Source organism: Pristiophorus japonicus, chromosome 12, assembly GCF_044704955.1.
Source record: "Pristiophorus japonicus isolate sPriJap1 chromosome 12, sPriJap1.hap1, whole genome shotgun sequence".
Lineage (NCBI taxonomy): Eukaryota > Metazoa > Chordata > Chondrichthyes > Pristiophoridae > Pristiophorus > Pristiophorus japonicus.
Genome location: NC_091988.1, coordinates 15,357,211 through 15,383,132, shown reverse-complemented (window position 1 = coordinate 15,383,132; position 25,922 = coordinate 15,357,211). Strand labels below are relative to the sequence as shown.

General features: G+C 44.1%; 1 protein-coding gene across 6 annotated transcripts in view; it reads right to left on the bottom strand.

The window, feature by feature from the left end:
- eogt (EGF domain-specific O-linked N-acetylglucosamine (GlcNAc) transferase) overlaps positions 1–25,922 on the bottom strand; it is a 102,417-nt gene that overhangs the window by 50,203 nt on the left and 26,292 nt on the right. For all 6 annotated transcript variants that reach the window (XM_070894659.1, XM_070894658.1, XM_070894656.1 and 3 more), the window contains exons 5-8: positions 24,575–24,683; positions 24,323–24,417; positions 15,464–15,568; positions 2,570–2,676 (exon numbers count right to left, since the gene is read on the bottom strand). In XM_070894659.1, the coding sequence (XP_070750760.1) occupies positions 2,570–2,676; positions 15,464–15,568; positions 24,323–24,417; positions 24,575–24,683 (416 nt within the window). The remainder of the gene's footprint in view (positions 1–2,569; positions 2,677–15,463; positions 15,569–24,322; positions 24,418–24,574; positions 24,684–25,922) is intronic.

The following is a 25,922-nucleotide window of genomic DNA, read 5'->3' as shown; positions in this document are numbered from 1 at the left end:
CAGGGTATCTTGCATCGAGTGACAGCGATGTACACACGAGCTGCACATTCACGAAGTGGAAACCTTTTCTATTCCTGAACAGCTCGGCATCCTCGAAAGGTGCTCGCAAAGCGATGTGGGTACCATCAATGCAGCCCTGTACCTTTGGGAAGCCAGCAATCCTTGAGATCCCACAACCCTGTCACAGATTGCTTGGGCGGTCATTGGGAACTTGATTAAATCATTCCTCTGCGCATACAGTGCAGCCGTGACCTGGCGAATGGAGTCTTGTATTGCATGTTGAGAGATGGCGCATACATCTCCAGTTGTAGCTTGAAATGATCCCGAGGAATAGAGGAAAGTGCAGCTGTAACCTTCACTTCAACTGACAAAGCTGTCCACCTGCCGTTTCTCGGCTGTAAGTCTGGTCTCAGCAACTCTCAGATCTCTCAGACAACTTCTCTGCGGAAACGCAGCCTTCTGACACAATCTGCATCATTCAGTTCCAGGTATGAACGCCTGACTCGAAATTGCCGAGGTGGGTAAGGCCTCCTGCCCAGCAGCCTACGGGCTCTGATGTTCCTGATGTGATGAGCTCTAATCAATTGTCTCCTACGTAGCACAATGATGCAGAATGCTCGCAAAAGGTGTGGCATTGTGAGTATTGCCCCCATAGTTAAAGTTAAACTTTCAAAGAAGGTGAAAATGGCAGGAAAGCAGGCAGCACAGGCTCGCAGTTCTCTCTCACTCCCTCCCCCCAAGGTATGTCTATGGACCACACTCAAAGGTCTTTTGTCCTCTCCTCTCCGCCCCCCCCTTGAATCTTGTGACCTCTCGCTCCCTCCTCCTCTCCCCCCTTTCTTGTGACCTCTCTCCACCTCCCCCCCCCCCACCTCCCCCCCCTCCCCCACACCTCCCCACCTCCCCCCCACCCCACCGAGTCTTGTGACTTCTCTCCCTTTCTCTTCCCACCCTCCCCTCCAACCTCTCCGTTTGCTTGCTGCAGCCTGTCCGATGATCTTGCTTCCTGCAGCTGCTGTGCTTCGATATCGGTAGTTCAATCGCTCCCGTCCCTAACCCAGGGCGAGTGGCCTCCCGGTGCGTTGTCGTCCCGCACCTAGCCCAGGCCAAGTGGCCTCCCTCACCAGCCGGCCTGCTGCCTTCCCAGGCTGAGTTTTCAGATGAAGGTAGGACTTACTTCTATTTTTTATTTATTATTGAATGCTTATTACTTTTTGTTTCCAAGGTTTGGTGCTTTGTAAGTCTTGGTGCTTTAGGTGCAGGTCCTCTCCGCTTCTCTTCCCGCCCCTATCCCAGGCCGAATGGCTTCCGATGTACCTACCTGCGCTGATTTAACTCTCCGCAAGAGTTTTCTGAAGTGGCCACATACGCTGGCCTAAGTAGATTTGGAATAACTTTTAGCTGGCCAAAGTGGCCTAAATGGCCAACTCTGGCGTAGGTGGCTGGTAACGCCCCCTTTTGAGAAAAAAAAACTGAACTAAAAATACACTGGCGCAAACTGAATGTGCAAAATGGGGATTTTTAAGATACGCCAGAAAAATCAAGTTACGCAAAAAAAAAGAGCAACTCCTGGCCAAAATTGAGCCTAACATCACTAAAAAACAGATTATCTGGTCATTATCATATTGCTGTTTGTGGGAGCATGCTATGCGCAAATTGGCTACCATTTCCTACATTACAACAGTGAGTACACTTCAAAAGTACTTCTTTGGCTGCAAAGCGCTTTGGGACATCCAGAGGTTGTGAAAGGCGCCATATAAATGCAAGTCTTTCTTTTTAATAGAACTATGTATATACTTTGTTCTATACTAACACAGAAACTAGCAAATATAGCTAATATTTAGAGATTTTAGTATTTCTAGTATTTTAGACGGGTAGTGTTTGATTAATTACACTAAATATTGTCTAACACAGCATACAGATTTGCTTTGGTGGTCTATTTTGATTACCGTTGCATTCACGGTGCACTCTACAAACTCGAGTCAAATGAGCTCTGCTAAATTTGCAAACAATTTGTCTGAGGCCCTATCAAAAGAAAATCACAGGTAAATCTTTCTCTCATGCCAATAAAAGGCGTATAGTTTAATTCTAATCAGCTGGATGTTGTCCCATGTCCTGTTGTAGATGGGCAAGAGCTACTCCATTATCGGAGGAGCTGTGAATGGAACTGAACACTGCAGAATCTTAAGGAGGAAGATTAACATCCATTTTGTTGTGTACAGGTGAAAATGGCCATTGGGTATTGCAAGTTTACACTCAGGCATTCACATTTATTGTTCCCACTGACATATATAAAAATGAGAGACTGTACTCATTTTCGCTTTGCACTGGCAAAGAGATATCGCCCCAAGATTCCAGAACATTTACAGTCATCTTCTTACTAGATACTTCAGAATGTTTTCACATTTGATTAATTGTAAAACAAAAACATAAAATGAAGTTTAAAAAAATCAGGTCATTTAATCAATATGCAATATGAATAAAATAGTAGCTTACTTTAGATGCAAAGGCACAACATTATGTGAGTCAGTGAAGTGACCCATTTAGTGGGAAAATGATTTGGCTTTACCTGCATCTAGCTTCATGAAGTAGGTTGGCTTTTCAATAATGAGTTCACAATTTCCATCTTCTATCAGTTGAAAGTTCAACTGAGAATATGCTTGTAGTTCTGCAAACCTGTGCAAATAGATCATAAATGATATAAAAATATTAAATCAGTGCTGCCTAAGGATTGCAACTATTTAATAATTTAATTACTGTTCAATTTGCTCCAGTTTAAAATGTCAAAGGGTTTCCCAGTGTTATATACAACCACTGCATCTTTCAAATTAACTGAATGGCCTAGAAATCACAGTCGGCTGCCTCCTGCGGGCGATCGGGTAAAAATATTTTAAAAGATGCGCACTTACCTGGATCTGCTGCGCCCACGAGAGATCCCGGTCCCGAGGCCTCCACTGACTGCGCGTCGGAGCGCATGCACATCAGGATGTGCACAGGGCTGGAGCTGCAGTCACATGGCAAATGCATGGCAGATGCAGTATAATGTGGATAAATGCGAGGTTATCCACTTTGGTGACAAAAACACGAAGGCAGAATATTATCTGAATGGCGGCAGATTAGGAAAAGGGGAGATGCAGCGAGAGCTGGGTGTCATGGTTCATCAGGCGGTGAAGGCGGCAAATGATATGTTGGCCTTCATAGTTAGGAGCAGGGAGGTCTTACTGCAGTTGTACAGGGCCTTCATGAGGCTTCATCTGGAATATTGTGTTCAGTTTCGGTCTCCTAATCTGAGGAAGGACGTTCTTGCTATTGAGGGAGTGCAGCGAAGGTTCACCAGACTGATTCCCGGGATGGCAGGACTGACATATGAGGAGAGACTGGATTGACTGGGCCTATATTCACTGCAGTTTAGAAGGATGAGAGGGGATCTCATAGAAACATATAAAATTCTGACGGGATGGGGCAGGTTAGATGCTGGAAGAATGTTCCTGACGTTGGGGAATTCCAGAATCAAAGGACACAGTCTAAGGATAAGGGGTAAGCCATTTAGGACTGAGATGAGGAGAAACTTCTTCACTCAGAGAGTTGTTAACCTGTGGAATTCCCTACCGCGGAGAGTTGTTGATGCCAGTTCATGGATATATTCAAGAGGGAGTTAGGTATGGCTCTTACGGCTAAAGAGATCAAGGAGTATGGAGAGAAAGCAGGAAAGGGGTATTGAGGTGAATGATCATCCATGATCTTATTGAATGGTGGTGCAGGCTCGAAGGGCCAAAAGGCCTACTCCTGCACCTATTTTCTATGTTAATACAGGGCCGCTGCTTTGATGGGTCCTGCCTGGAGAAAAGCAACCACCACTGCACAAGCTGGGCCCACACTCGAGGGAGAGGGCAAGTCCTGCAAATTCCAGAGTCTGGCTTTGCTAAATGTTAAGTACTGCGCAGGCTAGCCATGCTTCAGTTCATGGGGATTTCTCCATCAGCTACACTTAGGTTGATGCAATGTGCTATCATTCATCGTGGTCCTTCAAATGAGCCTACTGCCTGCGCTGTGTGAGCCTACTCATGCCACACTGCCCCCTCCTCTGCTGCTAACCATTTATCTGTTCTGCAGAACTATTTTGCAGAACTTTAGGCCAACCCCGACAGGCTGAAGCCGATGCAGAAGATGATTCAGATCCCACCTTCCAGACCAAGAGCATGGGGGGGGAGGGGGAGGGAGAGATGATGAATGAAGACCACACTGTTGTACTCATTCTGGAGGAGGTGCAAGTGCTGCCCATTGAGGTGCCAGGCCCTTTCCTGAGTGGTACGAGTGTTGGGACAGTCCATGGTTTCTCACAGTCCAAGGCTGGGGATTCCAATGGGGTGCAGCGAGGACACCCAGGGCCCCACCGTCCGAGGCTGCGAGTCCCAGTGGGATGCAGCGAGCCACACCCAGGATGAGGAGGGGAACGAGAGCTCGACAGCACTCTCCTGAGGTGCAGGATCTAACAGATGTGGTTCAGATGATCGCAATGAGTGCAGAGAGCATTGACCATACACGATCACTCCTGGACACCATCAGTGGGGTGGGTGATGGCTAAGTTATGCAGCATGCAGCACACAACAGTGAACTGACCGACAATCTCAGGGGAGTATTGCAAGTAGTCTCCGGAATGGTAAGGCATCAAACATTCAAGATGCCAAGGGTCCTCTCTATTAGGCTGCGTGTCACAATATGCGACATGTTGTATTCCCAGTCAGCTTAGGGTTACGCGTAGGGGTGTCATGAGCCAGGTGGCGAGACTGTACCATTTGTCCTTATGGCTGCTGCTGAAACATGGCAGCTACAGGTATAGCGCTCTCGCGTAGGATGAATGCATCATAGGAGCACCCAGGCTATCTTGCATCAACTGACATGATGTGATGCATGTTTTCACACATGAGCTGTACATTGAGTGGAAGCCTTTTCTGCTCCTGTACATCTCGGAATCCTCCAAAGGTGCTCACAAGGCGATGTGGGTACAATCAATGCAGCCCTGTACCTTTAGGAAGCCAGCAATCCTGGAGAAGCCCACAGCCCTTTTACACATTGCCTGGGTGGTCACGGAGAACTTTATGTAGTCATTCCTCCAGGCATATAGTGCAGCAGTCACCTGCCGATCGCAGATATGTGTTGCATGTTGAGAAATGGTGCACACATCCCCAATTGTGGCCTGGAACGATCCAGATGCATGGAATGAAAGTGCAGCTGTCACCTTCACTTCAACTGACAAAGCAATTCTCCTGACGCATCTAGGTTGCAGGTCTGCTTTTACAAACTCACAGATCTCAGTTACAACTTATTTGCAGAAACGCAGCCTTCTCACACAGTCTGCATCACTTAGGTGCAGGTATTAACGCCTATCTCGATATACTTTACGTGGGTAAGGCCTTCTGCCCATCATCCTGAGGTTCCTCATGCGATGATGTCGAATCAATCGTCTCCTCCGCCACACCATCATGCAGAAGGCTTGCACGAGGTGTGGCATTGTCAGTATTGCCCCTATGATTAAATTGTACCTTTACAAGAAGCTCAAAACAGGACAAGTTTCTTTGTTCTCTCTCTCACCAAGGTCGACGCCCTAGTATGGACCACACCCTGTTCTGCGCATGCGCAATAGGCTTGCTTAGAATGGGAAGCTAGGCATTCAAATGAGGACATTTGGGGCAACAAAGTCTAATGCAATTCTTTAATTTTAGATTTTTTTCAAAGTACCACGCCACCACCGACCGAATGTCTCCTCACCAGGCGCGAGGGTTGGCCAGCAGAATCGCTCCCTCGCCCGCACACGGGCTCGGCAAACCTCACCCCCCCCCACCCCTCCCCCGCCCCGGCTTCTTTTGATGCTGCTGCATAGTGTAAGGGTCCTCATCCCTTCAGTTTGGCTTCCACACCACCCCCACCCACCCCGGGCTTCTTTTGAAGCCGAACCCCATGCCCGTGTCTGGGCAAGGGGTCGATTCTGCCGGCTGACGCTCAGATTGTTGAGCCCGGTTTGGAGACGTTCGGTGGTGGCATGGCACTTTGAAAAGAATCCAAAATTAAAGAACTGCATTAGACTTCCACTTTCTGCGTTTTAAGTTTAAAAAAATTAAGCTTCATGATGCATATTTAATGTGTTCTTGACTCCGTCCAAAACTTCGCCTAAAAACAATGGCGTCTTTCTGCGCCAATTTTTTAATGTGCGCTGGTTTTTCTTAAGTGCCCAGAAGATTTTTTTGGGAGTGGTCACTTATGCCATCCGAGGAAAAATGTAAGTTGGCCAAACTTGCACAAATATGAAAAACTCCGCAGACATCAGGTTACGCCCCCTATGATGCCAAAAAAAACTAACCTAAAAAAATCATAGCTAACTGAGTTACGCTGGCGCATAATCTTTGGGGAAACTTGGATATTTTAATTTAGGCCAAAAAAAGCGGCACATGCCAAAAAAATGGCACAGGTAACTGGAGCAAATTGAGCTGTATAGACTGTAGCACTGAATTTCAAACTACTACTTATTATTGCTAATGTTTGGAATTATACTTTTATGAAGAACGGTTTTACTGTGACATTTATTTTTCCATTCCTGCTGCTCTGTTAACGCTGCTCCAGTCAACTAGTGGGAGTTGCAAGAAATCAGGCAGGGATAAACTGCTCTTCTGCTCTCTACATTGCCTCGTGATAGCACAATCAAAACCGGGAACTTCCCCGATGGGAAATCACGCCACAAATCCATCAATCTACTATTCCAAAGATAGTGCACTGAGTTACATATAAATTGTACTTAAGGTTTATAATTTAAGGGAAAAAACATTAAAATATCAATCACCATAGATGTATCAAATCAGAAGTTTTATTACAAATCATAGAATCATACAGTATAGAAGGAAGCCATTCGACCCAGCCTTTGAATGTACTGTCCAATTAGTCCCACTCCCCTGATCTTTGCCCATACTCCAGCACTTTTTCCCTTTCAAGTATATATCCAATTCCCTTTTGAAAGTTACTAGTAAATCTACTTCCACCACCCTTTCAGACAGTGGATTCCAGATCATAACAATTTGCTGTGTAAAATTCTCCTCATCTTAGAAACATAGAAAATAGGTGCAGGATTAGGCCATTCGGCCCTTCGAGCCTGCACCACCATTCAATAAGATCATGACTGATCATTCCTTCAGTACCCCTTTCCTGCTTTCTCTCCATACCCCTTGATCCCTTTAGCCATAAGGGCTATATCTAACTCCCTCTTGAATGTATCCAATGAACTGGCATCAACAACTCTCTGCGGCAGGGAATTCCACACGTTAGCAACTCTCTGAGTGAAGAAGTTTCTCCTCATCTCAGTCCTAAACAGCCTGCCCCTTATCCCAAGACTGTGTCCCCTGGTTCTGGACTTCCCCAACATCAGGAACATTCTTCCCGCATCTAGCCTGTCCAGTCCAGTCAGAATATTTTATATTTCTATGAGATCCCCTCTCATCCTTCTAAACTCCAGTGTATAAAGGCCCAGTTGATCCAGTCTCTCCTCATTTGTCAGTCCAGCCATCCCTGGAATCAGTCTGGTGAACCTTTGCTGCACTCCCTCAATAGCAAGAACGTCCTTCCTTAGATTAGGAGACTAAAACGGAACACAATATTCCAGGTGGGGTCTCACCAAGGCCCTGTACAACTGCAGCAAGACTTCCCTGCTCCTATACTCAAATTCCCTTGCTATGAAGGCCAACATACCATTTGCCTTCTTCACCGCCTGCTGTACCTGCATGCCAACTTTCAATGACTGATGTACCATGACACCCAGCTCTCGCTGCATCTCCCCTTTTGCTAATCTGCCGCCATTCAGATAATATTCTGCCTTTGTGTTTTTGCCACCAAAGTGGATAACCTCACATTTATCCACATTATACTGCATCTGCTATGTATTTGCCCACTCGCCTAACCTGTCTAAGTCACCCTGCAGCCTCTTAGCGTCCTCCTCACAGCTCACACCGCCACCCAGTTTAGTGTCATCTGCAAACTTGGAGATATTACACTCAATTCCATCATCTAAATCATTAATATATATTGTAAAGAGCTGGGGTCCCAGCACTGAGCCCTGCGGCACTCCACTAGTCACTGCCTGCCATTCTGAAAAGGACCCATTAATCCCGACTCTCTGCTTCCTGTCTGCCAACCAGTTCTCTATTCACGTCAGTACATTAACCCCAATACCATGTGCTTTGATTTTGCACACCAATCTCCTGTGTGGGACCTTGTCAAAAGCCTTTTGAAAGTCCAAATACACCACATCCACTGGTTCTCCCTTGTCCACTCTACTAGTTACATCCTCAAAAAATTCCAGAAGATTTGTCAAACATGATTTCCCTTTCATAAATCCACGCTGACTTGGACCAATCCTATCACTGCTCTCCAAATGCGCTGCTATTTCATCCTTAATGATTGATTCCAACATTTTCCCCACCACCGATGTCAGCCTAACCGGTCTACAATTACCCGTTTTCTCTCTCCCTCCTTTTTTACAAAGTGGTGTTACATTAGCTACCCTCCAGTCCATAGGAACTGATCCAGAGTCGATAAACTGTTGGAAAATTATCACCAAAGCATCCACTATTTCTATTTCCACTTCCTTAAGTACTCTGGGATGTAGACTATCAGGCCCTGGGGATTTATCCGCCTTCAATCTCGTCAATTTCCCCAACACAATTTCCCACCTAATAAGGATATCCTTCAGTTCCTCCTTCCCACTCGACCCTTGGTCCCCTAGTACATCCAGAAGGTTATTTGTGTCTTCCTTTGTAAAGACAGAACCAAAGTATTTGTTCAATTTGTCTGCCATTTCTTTGTTCCCCATTATAAATTCACCCGAATCCGACTGCAAGGGACCTACGTTTGTCTTCACTAATCTTTTTCTCTTCACATATCTATAGAAGCTTTTGCAGTCAGTTTTTATGATTCCGGCAAGCTTCCTCTCATACTCTATTTTCCCCCTCTTAATTAAACCTTTTGTCTTCCTCTGCTGAATTCTAAAATTCTCCCAGTCCTCCGGGAGTTTGCTGCTTTTTCTAGCTAATTTGTATGCCTCTTCTGTGGAATTAATACTATCCTTAATTTCCTTTGTTAGCCACGGTTGAGCCACTTTCCCGTTTTATTTTTACTCCAGACAGGGATGTATAATTGCTGAAGTTCGTCCATATGATCTTTAAAGGTTTGCCATTGCCTTTCCGCCATCAACCCTTTAAGTATCATTTGCCAGTCTAATCTAGCCAATTCAAGCCTCATACCATCAAAGTTACCTTTCCTTAAGTTCAGGACCCTAGTTTCTGAATTAACTTTGTCACTCTCCATCTTAATAAGGAATTCTACCATATTATGGTCACTCTTCCCCAAGGGGCCTCGCACAACAAGATTGCTAATTAGTCTCTTCTCATTACACTTCACCCAGTCTAGGATGGCCAGCTCTCTGGTTGGTTTGACATATTGGTCTAGAAAACCATCCCTAATACACTCCAGGAAGTCCTCCTCCACCGCATTGCTCCCAGTTAGGTTAGCCCAATCAATATGTAGATTAAAGTCGCCCATGATTACTGCTGTACCTTTATTGCACACATCCCTTATTTCTTGTTTGATGCTGTCCCCAACCTCACGACTACTATTTAGTGGCCTGTACACAACTCGCACTAGTGTTTTCTGCTCTTTGGTATTCCATAGCTCCACCCATACCGATTCCACCTCATCCAAGCTAATGTCCTTATAATTGCATTAATTTCCTCTTTAACCAGCAACGCCACCCTGTCTCCTTTTCCTTTCTGTCTGTCCTTCCTAAATGCTGAATACCCTTGTATGTTGAATTCCCAGCCTTGGTCACCCTGGAGCCAAGTCTCTGTGATGCCAATCACATCGTATCCGTTAACTGCTATCTGCGCAGTTAATTCATCCACCTTATTCCGAATACTCCTCGCATTGAGGCACAGAGCCTTCAGGCTTGTCTTTTTAACACACTTCGACCCTTTAGAATTTTGCTGTAAAGTGGCCCTTTTTGGTTTTTTGCCTTGGGTTTCTCTGCCCTCCACTTTTACTATTCTCCTTTCTAGCTTTTGTTTCTATCTTCATTTTATTTCCCTCTGTCTCCCTGCATAGGTTCCCATCCCCCTGCCATATTAGTTTAACTCCTCCCGAACAGCACTAGCAAACACTCCCCCTAGGGAATTGGTTCCGGTCCTGCCTAGGTGGAGACCGTCTGCGTTTGTACTGGTCCCACCTCCCCCAGAACCGGTTCCAATGTCCCAGGAATTTGAATCCCTCCCTTCTGCACCATTGCTCAAGCCACGTATTCATCTGAACTATCCTGCGATTCCTACTCTGATTAGCATGTGGCACTGGTAGTAATCCTGAAATTACTACCTTTGAGGTCCTGCTTTTTAATTTAACTCCTAGCTCCCTAAATTTGTCTCGTAGGCCCTCATCCCGTTTTTTACCTATATCGTTGGTACCTTCCCCATTTAAATCTGTAAATGGGATAAATGCACACTCTCATGAGAATACTTAAAGAGCATTATTTACTGCAAGTCTGTGCATCACTGTTTGCCAGATTACTTTCCAGATTACTATAGCTGCTGGTCTGAGACAGATAGCTGTTCCAGCCTGGCTGTGAATCGAATTCTCAGCAGTATGTGCAGAGCTCCACAGTCACATTTTAAACACCTTGAGAGCACAGACAGGAGAATTTATGTTCTCAACACATTTAAAGCAGGATCTCTAAGATTTTAAAATGCCCAGGATGTCATGTTCCTATTGCTCCAAGCAAGAAATTGATGTGCAGTGATGCAAACATGGCAGTGTAGATGTCGGTTTATTCTGCATTTCTCCCACACTGAACTTTGGCTGGAAGTGCTTGATGGTAACATTAGATGCCTGAATTCCTCAGCACTCACATTTCTCACCTTAATCATCTCAAAAATTCTATATATGTAAATTTTTAAGTAATAATTTTCATAACTGTTCTGTTACTTTAAAAAAACATTATTCTTCTTGTGTTCTTTTTTTGTTTGATTTTCACCATCACCTTTTCCAGTCTTGTAACTATTATTCTTTTTAATTGTTTCCTTTCCTCACATGTACTTTATTGCTGTCTCTGACCCTCTCGGTTTCTCAACTCCCAGCTTCTGTTCTAATCATTTCTGTGTAATTATTCACTTTGAAGTAGGTAGAAGTTAACAAGTTTGAGGTTTCCACTGGAGCCTAAAGGAACAGATTCTCCCACATTGTCAATTTAAGTATATATTATGGTATTTCCTTACAAATAGGTAGGATATGCAGTACCAAAATGACCCTAACCAATGTCACAAATGACATGCTCTGTGGCTGTGACCGTGGTACATTATGCCTCCTTGTCCTCTTCAACCTCTCTGCAGCCTTTGATATAATTGACTACACCATTCTCCTCGCCTCCACTTGTCCAGCTCAGTGGGATTGCCTTCCCCTGGTTCCACATGCCTACCCAAACATAGCCAGTGCGTCACCAGCAATGGCGTCTCTTCCAGCCATTGCCCTGGTACCTCTGGAGCCCCCCCAAGGATCTATACCCTACTCCTCCTCTTCTTCATCCTCATCCACATGCTCATCCATAGACATGGGGTCAGCTTCCACATTTATGCTGATGCCACGAGCTCTACCTCGCCACCACCTCACTCAACACATCCATCGCCTCAGTCAAACTGCTGGTCAACATCCAGTCTCTGACCATTTCCTCCAGCTAAACATTGGGAAGACTGAAGCCATGATTTTGGGCCTCAGTACAAAATCCGTTCCCTTGCCAATGATTCCACCACCCGACCCCACCCCCCCCAGCCAATATCTTGGGTGGAACCCGAATGTTTTCAACTTAGACCTCGAACTGAGCTGCCAACCTATTTGCTCTGCATCTCAAAGACTGCCTACTTTCGTCTCTCCACCATCTCCAGTCTCCACCCCTCAGCTCATCTGCTGCTGAAACTCTCATCCATGCTTTGGTCCCCTCCATACTCAACTATTCCAATCCTCTCCCATTCTCTACCCTCTGTAAACATTTGCTCATCCAAAATTCTGTTAGCCATATTCTATTCCGCAGCAAGACATGCTCTCCTAGCCTTACATTGACTCTCAGTCTCCCATACCACAAATTTAAAATTCTCATCCTCGTATTTCAAATTCCTTCATGACATCAACCCTCATTCAACTTCTGAAGCCTCCTCCAACCCTACAGCTCCCACCCCCCCCCCCCCCAACCCTTCTCTTCAACCCACCCCCACACCCCCACCACACCCCGCTCTCCAAACTCTCCACTTCTTGACTCTAGTTTCTTGTGCCTTTGCCCCAGAATTGGTGGCCATGCCTTCATCTGCCTAGGTCCCACGATCTGAAATTCCCATCCTAAACCCTTCTGCCTCTCCATTTCGTTCTTCTCCTTTATGATCTTCCTTAAAAGCCATCACTTTGACCAAGCTTTTGGTAAACCATCCTAATATCTCTTTCCTTGGCTCAGCAACTATTTAATTTTGATTACACATTCTTGGGATTTTCGAGGTTAAAGGCGTTATCTAAATGCAAGTTGTTATTTTTTGCCTCCTGTAATTCACTGTAAAGTGTATAATTAACAGCTATGGCTATGATAGGTGCCGAAATGTTACCCTACTAATGCAACAACAAAAAATCACTCCAAAATTACTGACTGACTAACAAAAATAGATCAAGACATATTTCAACAGCATGTCATTATACATCATCTTGGGAAGGGATAGAAACCTGCAGTGTTTACTGAAACTACTTTCCAGTTTATAACCACATCACCCATGAGATTAGAAAATGAATAAACCACTTTAACTGAAGTCTTCTAGCAACGATAATTATAAATCAAATAAAAAAAGAAGAACATTAATGTTTCTATTACATTTCCCCATTTTATATTTATCGGCATTACAAAGCACATCAAGTATCTTGTACATTTTCTGCTAGTACTTAATTATTCTTATAAAAGTCACACAACATCAACTTCTTGCATCATTTCATGACACATCAGAAATATTGTTTATTTTATATGCTTACATTATTTCTTTGGGTACCAATTTCTTTTTGCTAAAATGTACTACTGTTTATGAATGTAATAAGAGGAAAGTCAAGGAAATAAATCAAAGCCATAAAACTTCACAGCCTTTGCTGCTTCTCTCCCTTCCTCATGCCCAGCGGGCCAAACTTCCCCTAAAGTTCCCCTAAGTGAAGCGAGGCTCAAGCAGCTTTGATGGCTTAGAATGGCCGTGTGACCTGCATAGATAATAATGATAATAACCAGCTCCACCGTCGTCCAGTTGGGCAGGACTCCACTCACCTGATTCCATTCTTATCTATCCAGTTGTAGCCAGAGAATCACCTGCAATGGCTTCTCTTCCCGCTTCCACACCATTATCTCTGGAGTCCCCCAAGAATCTATCCTTGGCCTCTCCTTCTATTTCTCATCTACATGCTGCCCTTCAGCAACATCATCCAAAAACACAGTGTCAGGTTCAAAATGTAAGCTGACAGCATCCACCTCTTCCTCACCACCACCTCTCTCGATCTCTCCCTCCCATCCCACTGTCTCTAATTCGTCATGCTGCTTGTCCAACATTCAGCACTGGATGAAGAGAAATTTCCTCCAATTATATTTCCTCCAATCAAAGCCATCCTCATCGGTCCCCACCACAAACTCCCCTCCCTTGCCACCGACTCCATCCCTCTCCCTGGCAACTGTTTGAGGATGAACCAGACCGTTCATGATGTTGGTGCCATATCTGACCCCGAAATGAACTTCCGACCACATAGCTGCTCCATCACCAAGACTGCCTACTTCTACCTCTGTAACATCGTTCAACTCGACCCATGACTCAGCTCATCTGCTGCTGAAACCCTCATTTGTGCCTTTGTTACCTCTAGACTTGACTATTCCAATGCTCTTCTGGTTGGCCTCCCATCTTCCACCCTGCATAAACCTGAACTCATCCAAAACTCTGCTGCCCATATCCTAACTCGAACTAAGTCCCATCCACCCCTGTGCTCACTGACCTACATTGTCTACCTGTCCAGCAACGCCACAATTAAAAAATTCTTATCCTTGTTTTCAAATCTTCCCATGGCCTCGCCCCTACCTATCTTGGTAACCTCTTCAAGTCCTACAACCCTCCAAGATCTCTGCACTCTTCCACTTCTGGTCTCTTGTGCATCATTGATTTTAATTGCTCCACCATTGGTAGTTGTGCCGACACCTGCCTATGCCCTAATCTCCCTACCTCCTAGCATGTTTCTCCTCCTTTAAGATGCTCCTTAAAATCTAGCTCTATGACCAATCTGTCCTAATATCTCTTTATGTGGCTCGGTGTCTAATTTTGTTTGATAACGCTTCTGTGAAGTGCCTTGGGGCATTTTACCACATTAAAGACATTATATAAATAAGTGTAACATAAGAAATAGGAGCAGAAGAGGGCCACTTGGCTCCTCGAGCCTGCTCCGCCATTCAATAAGATCATGGCTGATCTGATCATGGACTCAGCTCCACTTCCCTGCCCGCTCCCCAAAACCCTTTACTCCGTTATCGCTCAAAAATCTGTCTATCTCCGCCTTAAATATATTCAATGATCCAGCTTCCTCAGCTCTCTGAGGCAGAGAATTCCATAGATTTATAACCCTCTGAGAGAAGAAATTTCTCCTCATCTCAGTTTTATGTCCCCCTAGTTTTAGCTTCCCATAGGAGTGGAAATATCCTCTCTGCATCCACCTTGTCGAGCCCCCGCATTATCTTATAAGTTTCAATAAGATCACCTCTCATACTTCTGAACTCCAATGTGTATAGGCCCAACCTACTCAACCTATGTTGTTCTTGTTTCAATAAATAAAAAATGTATTTTTCACCACGCCCAGAAGATATTTTCTCCCCTTCGCTTTATTGGGTCTCACCCATCAAACAGCACCATTGCTAACTAAAAGATGACCTGTTCCAAGTCTCCACCAATATCTTTTTGAAATCATGCTGTAATATAGAGAAGAAACATTGGGAGAACTCTCCATGTGAGGATGCACTGAAGTTTCATGAGGCTAAGATCTTCAATCAGTTTTACTTTTGAGGTTCATAAAAATCAGTGTATATGGCAAAGAAAACTGCTAAAATGTAATTCGTATATTCCCAGGGGACGAACCGTTGAATTAGTTATGAAACTTTGCATGCTCCAGTATTTAAGTTTGGTTAAAGACTAAATTAAGCTGTTATAGTTATTTGCGTGACAAGCAACCATGTGCAGATGACAGATGGACAGCTCCTCAACTTAAATCCTCTGTGATAAAGAAAGGATTAAAACCACAAGATGTAGCTTTTCCAAAACATCTTGAAACATGAATAATCATTCCTCCACAATAATTGTCTAAATATCATAACACTGTAAAAGCTACAGGAACTTACCAGGACTGGAGAGGACTCTTATGTTCTCCTTCAGCCATCAGTGCCTTTTTGTCCAATTTACAGTGACCTCCAATTTCACCATCCTGAAGGAAATCCTCCTTGTATCTGTTAAGGCAAGATCTGCAATTTTCTTTACAGCATTAATACTAACGCCTCTACAATATTATCCTACCATTGGTACACATAAAACATGGAACACCAAGGACTTAATTTTTAGTATCCCTTAAGATTGAATTCTTATGAGATCTCAAAAACTGATGTTCCAAAATAATAACATGTTCTGAAGGGGCCCTTACAATTCGAAGTCTGATTAAAAATAAACTTACCAAAAGTGGGATCTAAATTTATTGGGGTATACAATATATATGCACAAACATTACATTGAATAATTCTGTAACTTCAATTAAGGTATGCCCTTTATCTGCTGTTCATTCATATTAGATCACTTATTTCACATAAGGAGCTCGGGACACTACAAAGGTTTTGAATTCAAATTCCACCACAGCAAGTTCTGAAACTGAATTAAATAAATTTGGTACTTTGTGAATTGGCAATAGAAATAAATCATAAAAAAACAATTGGTTCATTACTGTCATTCAGGGAAGGGAACCTACCACCCCCAGCCTACATATTACTCCAGTCGCACAGTGACTCTGAATGCCCTCTAAAGTGGCAAAGCAAGTCACTCAGTTGTTAAGAAAAATCACTACATTGTAAAAAAAATCACTACAGAAGGCTCACCAGTATCTTCTCATGGAGAAGGGATGGCAATAATTGTGGTCTTGCCAACATCAGCCATAACACAAGGAGATTTTTTTTTTTTAATCTCTTGATGGTGCACATTATCTCCAATGGAAGCAATATTGCCTCAGTTAGAATGCTGGTTTGACACCAAGGGCAGTGTTCTCATCAGCATCAAACTGGCAATATCAATGCAACACAAGATCTTACTTGGTAAGTAATATCTTTGGAAGAGGGAAATTGAAAGGTGTATGGATTCCTAGGTGCCTACTTGGGGTTAACATTAAATTTCAGGGTGACTTTTGCATTGCTGGATAGCAGTTTTGGGGGCCCAATGACACAAAAGTGATAGTATAACTCAGTAGTCAAGCCCTAATCTCGCTTTTAAATGGTCCACTTGAGCATTTAAACAAATATTTTTATTATTTTTAATGTTCAGAGAGTGGCAGCTTCCACTGATGCACTCATAATACAACGAGACTCTGTCTTCGACGCAAGTGTCCTCGACTCCATCCCACAGCATACCACCCACCGCCATCTCAGTACAACCCCAGCCTGGCAAGAGGTTGAAAAGGCCATCCGACAACTGAAGAACAATAAGGCATCAGGAGCAGATGGAAACCCCACTGAAGCACAAACATGGTGGAGAAGCACTACTGGCGTGGATTCGTGACCTCATCTCTCTTATCTGAGATCATGCCAGGAGATCTCAGAGATGCTGTAATTATGACCATCTTCAAGAAAGGTGACAAGGCCGACTGCAGTAACTACAGAGGAATCTCCCTGCTGTCGACCACCAGGAAAGTCATCACAAGAATCCCCCTTAATCGCCTTCTCCCTGTGGCTGAAGAGCTCCTCCCAGAGTCACAATGCGGATTCCGCCCACTAAGGGGCACAATGGACATGATCTTCACCACGCGGCAGATACAAGAGAAATGCAGGAACAGCGCCAACCCTTGTATATGGTCTTCTTTGACATTACAAAAGCCTTCAACACTGTCAACCGTGAGGGATTATGGAGCGTCCTCCCTAGATTCGGCTGCCCTCAAAAGTTTGTCACCATCCACCGCCTGCTCCACGATGATATGCAAGCCGTGATCCTGACCAACGGGTCCATCACAGACCCATTCCACATTCGGACCGGGGTCGAGCAAGGCTGTGTCATCGCACCAATGCTCTTCTCAATCTTCCTTGCTGCCTCAGCAAGCTCCCTGCTGGAATGGAGCTAAATTACAGGACAAACGGGAATGTGTTCAACCTCCACCACATCCAGGCCAGATCCAAGGTCGTCCCATCCTCCGTCATCGAATTACAGTACGCAGTCGACGCTTGCATCTGCGCACACTTGGAGGCCAAACTCCAAGCCATCGCCAACACCTTCACGAAGGTGTACGATAGCATGGGCCTTACACTAAACATCTGTAAGGCAAAGGTCCTCTACCAACCTGCCCCCCCACCCCCGTTATCAAAATCCACAACGAGGCCTTGGACAACGTGGATAATTTTCCATGTCTCGGGAGCCGACTGTCAACAAGGGCAGATATAGACAACGAGGTTCAACACTGCCTTCAGTGTGCCAGTGCAGCCTTCGGTCGTCTGAGGAAAAGAGTGTTTGAAGACCAGAACCTCAAACATGGCACCAAGCTCATGGTCTACAGAGCAGTAGTGATAGCCATCCTCCTATATGGCTCAGGGACACGGACTATGTACAGCAGGCACCTCAAAACACTGGAGAAGTACCACCAACGTTGCCTCCACAAATTCCTGCAAATCCATTGGCAGGATAGGTGCACCAACGTCCGTGTTCATGCTCAGGCCAACATCCCCAGCATAATAACATAAGAAATAGGAGCAGGAGTAGGCCATACGGCCCCTCGAGCCTGCTCCGCCATTTAATAAGATCATGTCTGATCTGATCATAGACTCAGCTCCACTTCCCCGCCTGCTCCCCATAACCCCTTATCCTTTAAGAAACTGACTTAAATATTTCTGTCTTAAATATATTCAATGTCCCAGCTTCCACAGCTCTCTGAGGCAGCGAATTCCACAGATTTACAATCCTCAGAGAAGAAATTTCTCCTCATCTCTGTTTTAAATGGGCGGCCCCTTATTCTAAGATCGTGCCCTCTAGTTCTAGTCTCCCCCATCAATGGAAAATCCTCTCTGCATCCACCTTGTCAAGCCCCCTCATAATCTTATATGTTTCGATAAGATCACTTCTCATTCTTCTGAATTCCAATGAGTAGAGGCTCAAACTTTCCTCATAAGTCAATCCCCTCATCCCTGGAATCAATCTAGTGAACCTTCTCTGAACTGCCTCCAAAGCAAGTATATCCTTTCGTAAATATGGACACCAAAACTGCACGCAGTATTCCAGGTGTGGCCTCACCAATACCTTGTATAGCTGTAGCAAGACTTCCCTGCTTTTATACTCTATCCCCTTTGCAATAAAGGCCAAGATACCATTGGCCTTCCTGATCACTTGCTGTACCTGCATACTATCCTTTTGTGTTTCATGCAAAAGTACCCCCAGGTCCCGCTGTACTGCGGCACTTTGCAATCTTTCTCCATTTAAATAATAACTTGCTCTTTGATTTTTTTTTCTGCCAAAGTGCATGACCTCACACTTGCCGACATTGTACTTCATCTGCCAAAGTTTTAGCCTGTGTAAGTGAGTTAGTTAAGATTTTTTTTAAGATTAGTTTTTTTCCAAAAGGGGGCGTTACCAGCCATCTACACCTGTTTTGGCCATTTAAGCCAGTTTGGACAGCTAATTGTTGCTCCAAACTAACTTAGGCCAGCGTATGTGGCTACTTGTGGCCGCACAGAAAACCTTTGCAGAGAGTTAAGAAATCAGCGCAGGTAGCCTCCAAATGGCAGTGTTATGATAGGAATACTATTTTTTTTTTTAAATCCCAAGCAGTGAGACTGGACAGGGTGTAGGTCCTATCAGCCTGATTAAACTGTGTATGGGATTTTTACAAGAATAAAAATAATCTTGTAATGAAGACTGAAGTATAGCGGCCACTTAAGCAAAGGGGAGGGTTTTCTTTGTAAATAATAGATCAAGAGCACCAACGCTCTCCCCTAATGGATTCGTGCGCGGCATCACACCACATTGGATTTTGACTTCTGCAGCACCAAAGAACTGCCCTGACTAGGTTTAGAAATTTAAAATGTCAGACTTAACAAAAAAAGCATGTCAAAATGTAAATTTAAATTTTGGTGTTCAGCATTGCGTAGTATGACTCTGATAATTAGTAATACTTTAGCATTCTATGCAGTAGTGGCTGAGCAATAAGATACTGCATATAGGGAATTTTTAGTAAAGATAGCTAGATATTAAAGTACTGGAAAATTTTTGAAGATTCTTTCTCCCCCCCCCCCGATCAAAACTCTTCCACCACCTCTCTCCTCTCCCCCCCCTCCCCCCCCGATCAAAACTCTTCCCACCACAAACCTGTTTTTGTAGCCCTCAGTGCGGGAAGGCAGCGGCAGGCCACTCGACCCGGGATAGGGGCGGGGCGCGTTGGGTCCCATGCTGTAGGCATCATCATCATAATCATAGGAGGAGCTACTGCACATGCGCGAACGCTCAACTGTGCATGCGGACAGCTTACGGCACTGTTTTCGGTGCAGGGCTGTAGCTCTGCCCCCACTGCTTTTGCCGTGCCACACCAAGCCCTAGGACAATCCACAGAGCGGGGAGAATACCGAGCTATATTTTTGGCGCCGTTTTCGGAGCAGAAAGTCGGCGCATCTCAGGCAAGTGCGCCAAAAAAAACGGAGGGCCAAATATGAGCCCTATGTCCCCTTTTTCTTTTCCCCTATGAATGGAAATATTCTCCCTGCATCCACTTTGTCGAACCCCCTCATTATCTTATATGTTTCAATAAGATCATCTCTCATTCTACTGAACTCCAATGAGTATAGGCCCAACCTACTCAATCTATCTTCATAAGTCAATCCCCCATCTCCGGAATCAACCTAGTGAACCTCCTCTGAACAGCCTCCAATGCAAGTATATCCTTCCTTAAATACGGAGACCAAAACTGTACACATTGGTGTGGCCTCACCAATACCCTGTACAGTTGTAGTAGGACTTCTCTGCTTTTATACTCTATCCCCCTTGCAATAAAGGACAGCATTCCATTTGCTTTCCTGATTACTTGCTGTACCTCCATACTAATTTTTTGTACAAGGAGCCCCAGGTCCCTCTGTACTGCAGCACTTTGCAATTTTTCTCCATTTAAATTATAATTTGTTTTTCTATTTTTTCTGCCAAAGTGGATAAGCTCACATTTTCCCACATTATACTCCATCTGCCAAATTTTTGCCCACTCACTTAACCTGTCTATATCCCTTTGCAGATTTTGTATGTCCTCCTCACAATTTGCTTTCCTACCCATCTTTGTATCATCGGCAAACTTGGAAACATTACACTCAGTCCCTTCATCCAAGTCATTAATATAGATTGTAAATAGTTGAGGCCCCAGCACCGATCCCTGTGGCACCCCATTAGTTACTGTTTGCCAATCGGAAAATGATCCATTTATCCCGACTCTCTGTTTTCTGTTCGTTAGCCAATCCTCTATCCATGCTAATATATTACCCCCAACCTCGTGAGCTTTTATCTTGTGCAGTAACCTCTTATGTGGCACCTTATCGAATGCCTTCTGGAAATCCAAATACACCACATCTACTGGTTCCCCCTTATCCACCCTGCTCGTTACATCCTCTAGGAAGTTCAGCAAATTTGTCAAACATGATATCCTTTTCATAAGACCATGTTGACTCTGCTTGATTGAATAATGCTTTTCCAAATGTCCTGCTACTGCTTCCTTAATAATGAACTCCATCATTTTCCCAACGACAGATGTTAGGCTAACTGGTCTATAGTTTCCTGCCTCCTTTTTTAAATAGGGGCGTTATATTTACGGTTTTCCAATCCATTGGGACCGCCCCAGAATCCAGGGAATTTTGGTAGATTACAAGCAATGCATCCACTACCTCTGCAGCCACTTCTTTTAAGATCCTAGGATGTAAGCCATCAGGTCCAGGGAACTTGTCCGCCTTTAGTCCCATTATTTTACTGAGTACTACTTCTTTAGAGATAGTGATTGTATTAAGATCCTCCCTTCCTATAGCCCCTTGATTATCCACTACTGGGATGCTTTTAGTGTCTTCTACCGTGAAGATCGATACAAAATATTTGTTCAACGTCCCTGCCATTTCTCTATTCCCCATTATTAATTCCCTAGTCTCATCCTCTAGGGGACCAACATTTACTTTAGCTACTCTTTTCCTTTTTATGTACCTGTAGAAACTTTTACTATGTTATTATAATTCGAATCGAATTTCTAGCCCAAGAGCTTTCAATCTTGAAAGGAGGCAACTGAATATGACATTTAAAAGTACAATACAAGACAATATGGGACAGATAAATTCAACGGTGATCTACCCGCTGCTGTAAAAATGGTGGCAGGCACATACGTGTTATGTTTGGGTAATTTTTTGCATTTTTTGGGGTTTAACCCCTGACCTCCTCTCACCCGTCCTGGGGGTGGGGGGAGGTGGAGGGGCTTAATACTGAAGCTTTAGTCTCCTGTACAACCCAGATTCTGCTGATTAGTTATGATGAACAGTGTCTAAAAGATTATTATTTGTTTTGCCACATTACTATCGCATCACAATTTCATAGCTACATGCTTCTACGCAACAATCTCCAGATGGACAGCTGAGAATAGGATCATAAAATGCTAAGTGGCGTCTGAGCCCAATGGTACCAATTTTGTGCCCTAAAATATGCAGTAAGGTGAGATGACGACATGCTAGCCTTCAATCTTCACAATAGAAAACATTACATTGAATCCAGTGGTTTGAAGCTTCTACAACAGCTCAGTGGTACAAGCACTGCCTGGGGCTAAGGGGTACTGATCTAAAAAGGCTGGGAAGGTCCCAGGTTTGATTCCCAACCTGTGCTGAGTTAGCTAATTTCAGCCACGATGACAGCAGGGAAACTACAATTGGCCTCAGTGTACCTGGGCAAGGGAGGAGAAAGAAATATTATCCTGACTACTACTAGTGACCCCTGTTGGAAAGGGGACACATCTGGGAGTCAGATGAGTGAAAATTAAGCTCAGCTGAGATGTCCTCCATGATAAAATAGTCTGGTGGCACGCACTGTCTGGTGGTATCAGATATAAAGAATTAAACCTTCTTGGGGAAGCTTCCAGACAGCTGCTATCACCCATGGAATGTTGTCCCAACAAAGGCCCCAAGTTTCGGCCCCCGCCGAAAACGGCGCACCTCCGAGCTGGACGGGCCTAAAAGTGCGCTAGAAAAAAACTTCGACATTCTCCGGCTCCTCGGAGCTCGATCTCAGCTTGGCGCGGCGCGCTCTTCAAAGCGGGGGGCGGAGCCAAACACTCGCGCCGATTCTGTAAGTAGTGGGGGGCGGGTCCAATTTAAATGAGCCAACGTGGTGTCGGCAACCCTGCGCGTGCGCGTTGGAGCGTGCGCGCAGTGTCAAACAAACATTGGCACTCGGCCATTTTTAAAAGGACTCGGCTGCTGTCGAGCCACTGACGCCGCTCCTATCCCATGGCCGAATGGCCTGAACCCCCTTGAAAAGGTGCGTGCGTCCGGTGTTGATCCTTCGGCTGCCGGCCAGCCACTGACGCCGCTCCTATCTCATGGCCGAATGGCCTCAACCCCCTTGAAAAGCTGTGTGTCTCCGGTGCTGATCCTTCGGCTGCCGGCCAGCCACTAACAGAATGTAGGCCTGCCTGCAGCACAGCAGCTCAGCTCGAAGGCTGCTTGCTGCCGCTGTTGGGGCTGCCGTCGAGACACTGACGCCACACCCCTGCCTGTCTCCAACATGAAAGGCCTGCCTGAAGCACAGCAGCTCGAAGGCTGATGCTATTTCACACAGGTAGGAACATGGTTTATTTAATTTTTCTTTGCTTATAAATTTTTATTCAGGTTGGATTTATTTGTATAATATTTGTATAAGTATAACTAAGGATTGATTGTAGAATTTAATGACTTCCCTCCCCCCCCCCCACCTCGTTCCCTACGCCTAATTTGTAACCTACGCCTAATTTTCTAAAGTGTAGACAAGGTTTTTTCGAGCGTACAAAAATCTTCACTTACTCCATTCTAAGTTAGTTTGGAGTAAGTTTTCACTGCCAAAACTTTGAAAACAGGCGTAAGTGGCCAGACACGCCCCCTTTTGAAAAGAAAATTCTGTTCCAAAGTGAAACTGTTCTAACTGACTAGAACTGGAGCAAACTAAATGCCGAGAATTTGAATTTCTAAGATACTCCGTTCTACATCAGTTGTTCCAAAAAATCAGGAGCAACTCAGGCCGAAACTTGGGCCCAAAGATTCAGCGTCTTCAGAAGAGGACAGAAAATTCCTTTTAAAGTTTCAGTGGTCTAACTGAGAACTTGTGTAAAGTTTACCAGTCCAGTATCTACTGAGCCAAGAGGCCAAGTTATTTGCTATGCACATTGGCTAATGCTGCTTTCTTAAAACTTGGTGCACCTCAGCACATACAGATACATACATGTTGTTTTTAGTTCTGGAGGAAACTGCAACACCAAACATGCGTGGCCATCTTATACTCAACTTGGATCAAAGAAGAACTTGGAGTGACAAAGTTAACATAGAAACATAGAAAATAGGTGCAGGAATAGGCCATTCGGCCTTTTGAGCCTGCACCATTCAATAAGATCATGGCTGATCATTCACCTCAGTACCCCTTTCCTGCTTTTTCTCCATACCCCTTGATCCCTTTAGCCATAAGGACCATATTGGTCACATATGTACAAACAACTCCTCCAATGTCACCGTAGCACACACTAGAGTCTGGAATTTGTTGGCTACTTTCTGGGCCATCATTTTTTGAGTGGGAAGCCATGAAGTTGACATAGTTGGGATTGTTTTGGATTCTGTAGATCTATATTGTGTCACTAAAGGTGTAAATGCAGAATGTAAATCCTATCGCAATTGGGGCATCAACTTGTTACATTGATAGGATGAAGTATATTCTGAATACTCATTCACATAAAGAGTCTGCTGTTTACCACAAATGAGACATTTGAAATCAGAGACCTATCTGTGCTTCTTCTTGGGTTTCTCAAATCAATGTAGAGATTTGTAGCTTTGCAATAGCGAGTGTATTTTGAGCACGCTAGGGATGAATCTCCCTGAAATAAAATCCCAGAGGAAAAGAATTAGTCAAAACTGATTAAAATCAAGACTCAGTATTTCATAGAAATCAAGTTTGGAAAATAATATAGCAAATAGAAAGGTCTGAGGTTAACTTTAAAATAAGCAAATCAAAAGTAGTTTTCAAAATCTTACTGGTTTGACTGGTTCACACAGTGTTTTCATCTCATGAAGCATTTCTTTAACATAACCAAAGTCAGCTTGCTTCCAGAAAATCTCCTGTGCTGCTTCTATTGTGTTGGCCCTGTTACAAAACATATAAAATGAAACCCTGGAAGGCTAGTTAGTGGACGATTCATCTATTTACTGGTCAAGTATCAAGTTCCTAAAATCTTACGGTCATTCTTCAGTTCAATAACCAGAATGACAACAAAGATGGGTTTTATGTATACTAGGAACATATACGGCATCTTTCACCTGGTTTCCATGGTTTGATATGCCAAGGACTCAGGAGAAAGGTGCAGTCTTTGAACACGAACATGTCACACTACAGTAAAATGTCTGAAATCCTCAGGACTGAATCCGTGTTAGTTTTGGGGGTTTTTCGGATTTCAGACAAGAAAATCAATAGTCTGAAATCCGGAATCCTCGGGACCGAATCCGTGCCGGATTTCGGGTTTTGCCAGATTTCGGACCTCGCCGCCCACCGAAATGTTCGGTTTTCCGACAATTCTGGTTTTCGGAAGTCTGGATTCAGACGTTGCACCTATATTAGAACCAAAATTAACTTGGATCTCAGTGCACGTGAAATTGCACGTGATATACACACAGATACACATTTTAACATTCACACAGTTGCATAATAAAGTACTGTATATTTTGGAACAGCGTGACCAGTTCGGACCGGTTGGGACAATTTCTCAGAAATCTATAATATTTTGGTTCCACTACAGTTACAAGTTATTTTCTGACATTCTTTAGTGTCTTACAAATTTACAAAAATGTCAGTTAAAACTTCATAGAAGCCACAGAACCATGGAAGTTTACAACATTCCACCCATCATGTCTTTGCTGGCTGTTTGCTACAGTAATTCAAAGTTAACCCCACTGTCCTAAAGAACCATTCACTAAGATCTGTGGATGCAAACTAAACTTTTAGTAATTGTATACTGTATTTATTTTGTTGCTTGCACACTGTTTAGCTCAGTGACAGCAATTCTATCCCACATGTGGCCAGTTCCAGCAGCACATGGAGGCACAACACAAAATAAAACAATTGAAGAAAAATAAATAAGATAGAAAAAACTAAGAGACGGGATAAGAATAATTCCTCACAATAAATTAGATTATTTTATTTCTGACTGTGACTTGTAGACCAATAACTGGATGGCCATCAGTGAGGCTTTCTGTGTAGTGTGCGCACTTATTACAATTCTGAGTTTGGAGCTGATTTTTGTTCATTTTTTTTCTCTCCCAAGTTTAGGGTAGGTAATTCCCTGGAATTGTAAAGTGGGAAATGGGAATAATATTGTGTGTCCAATCA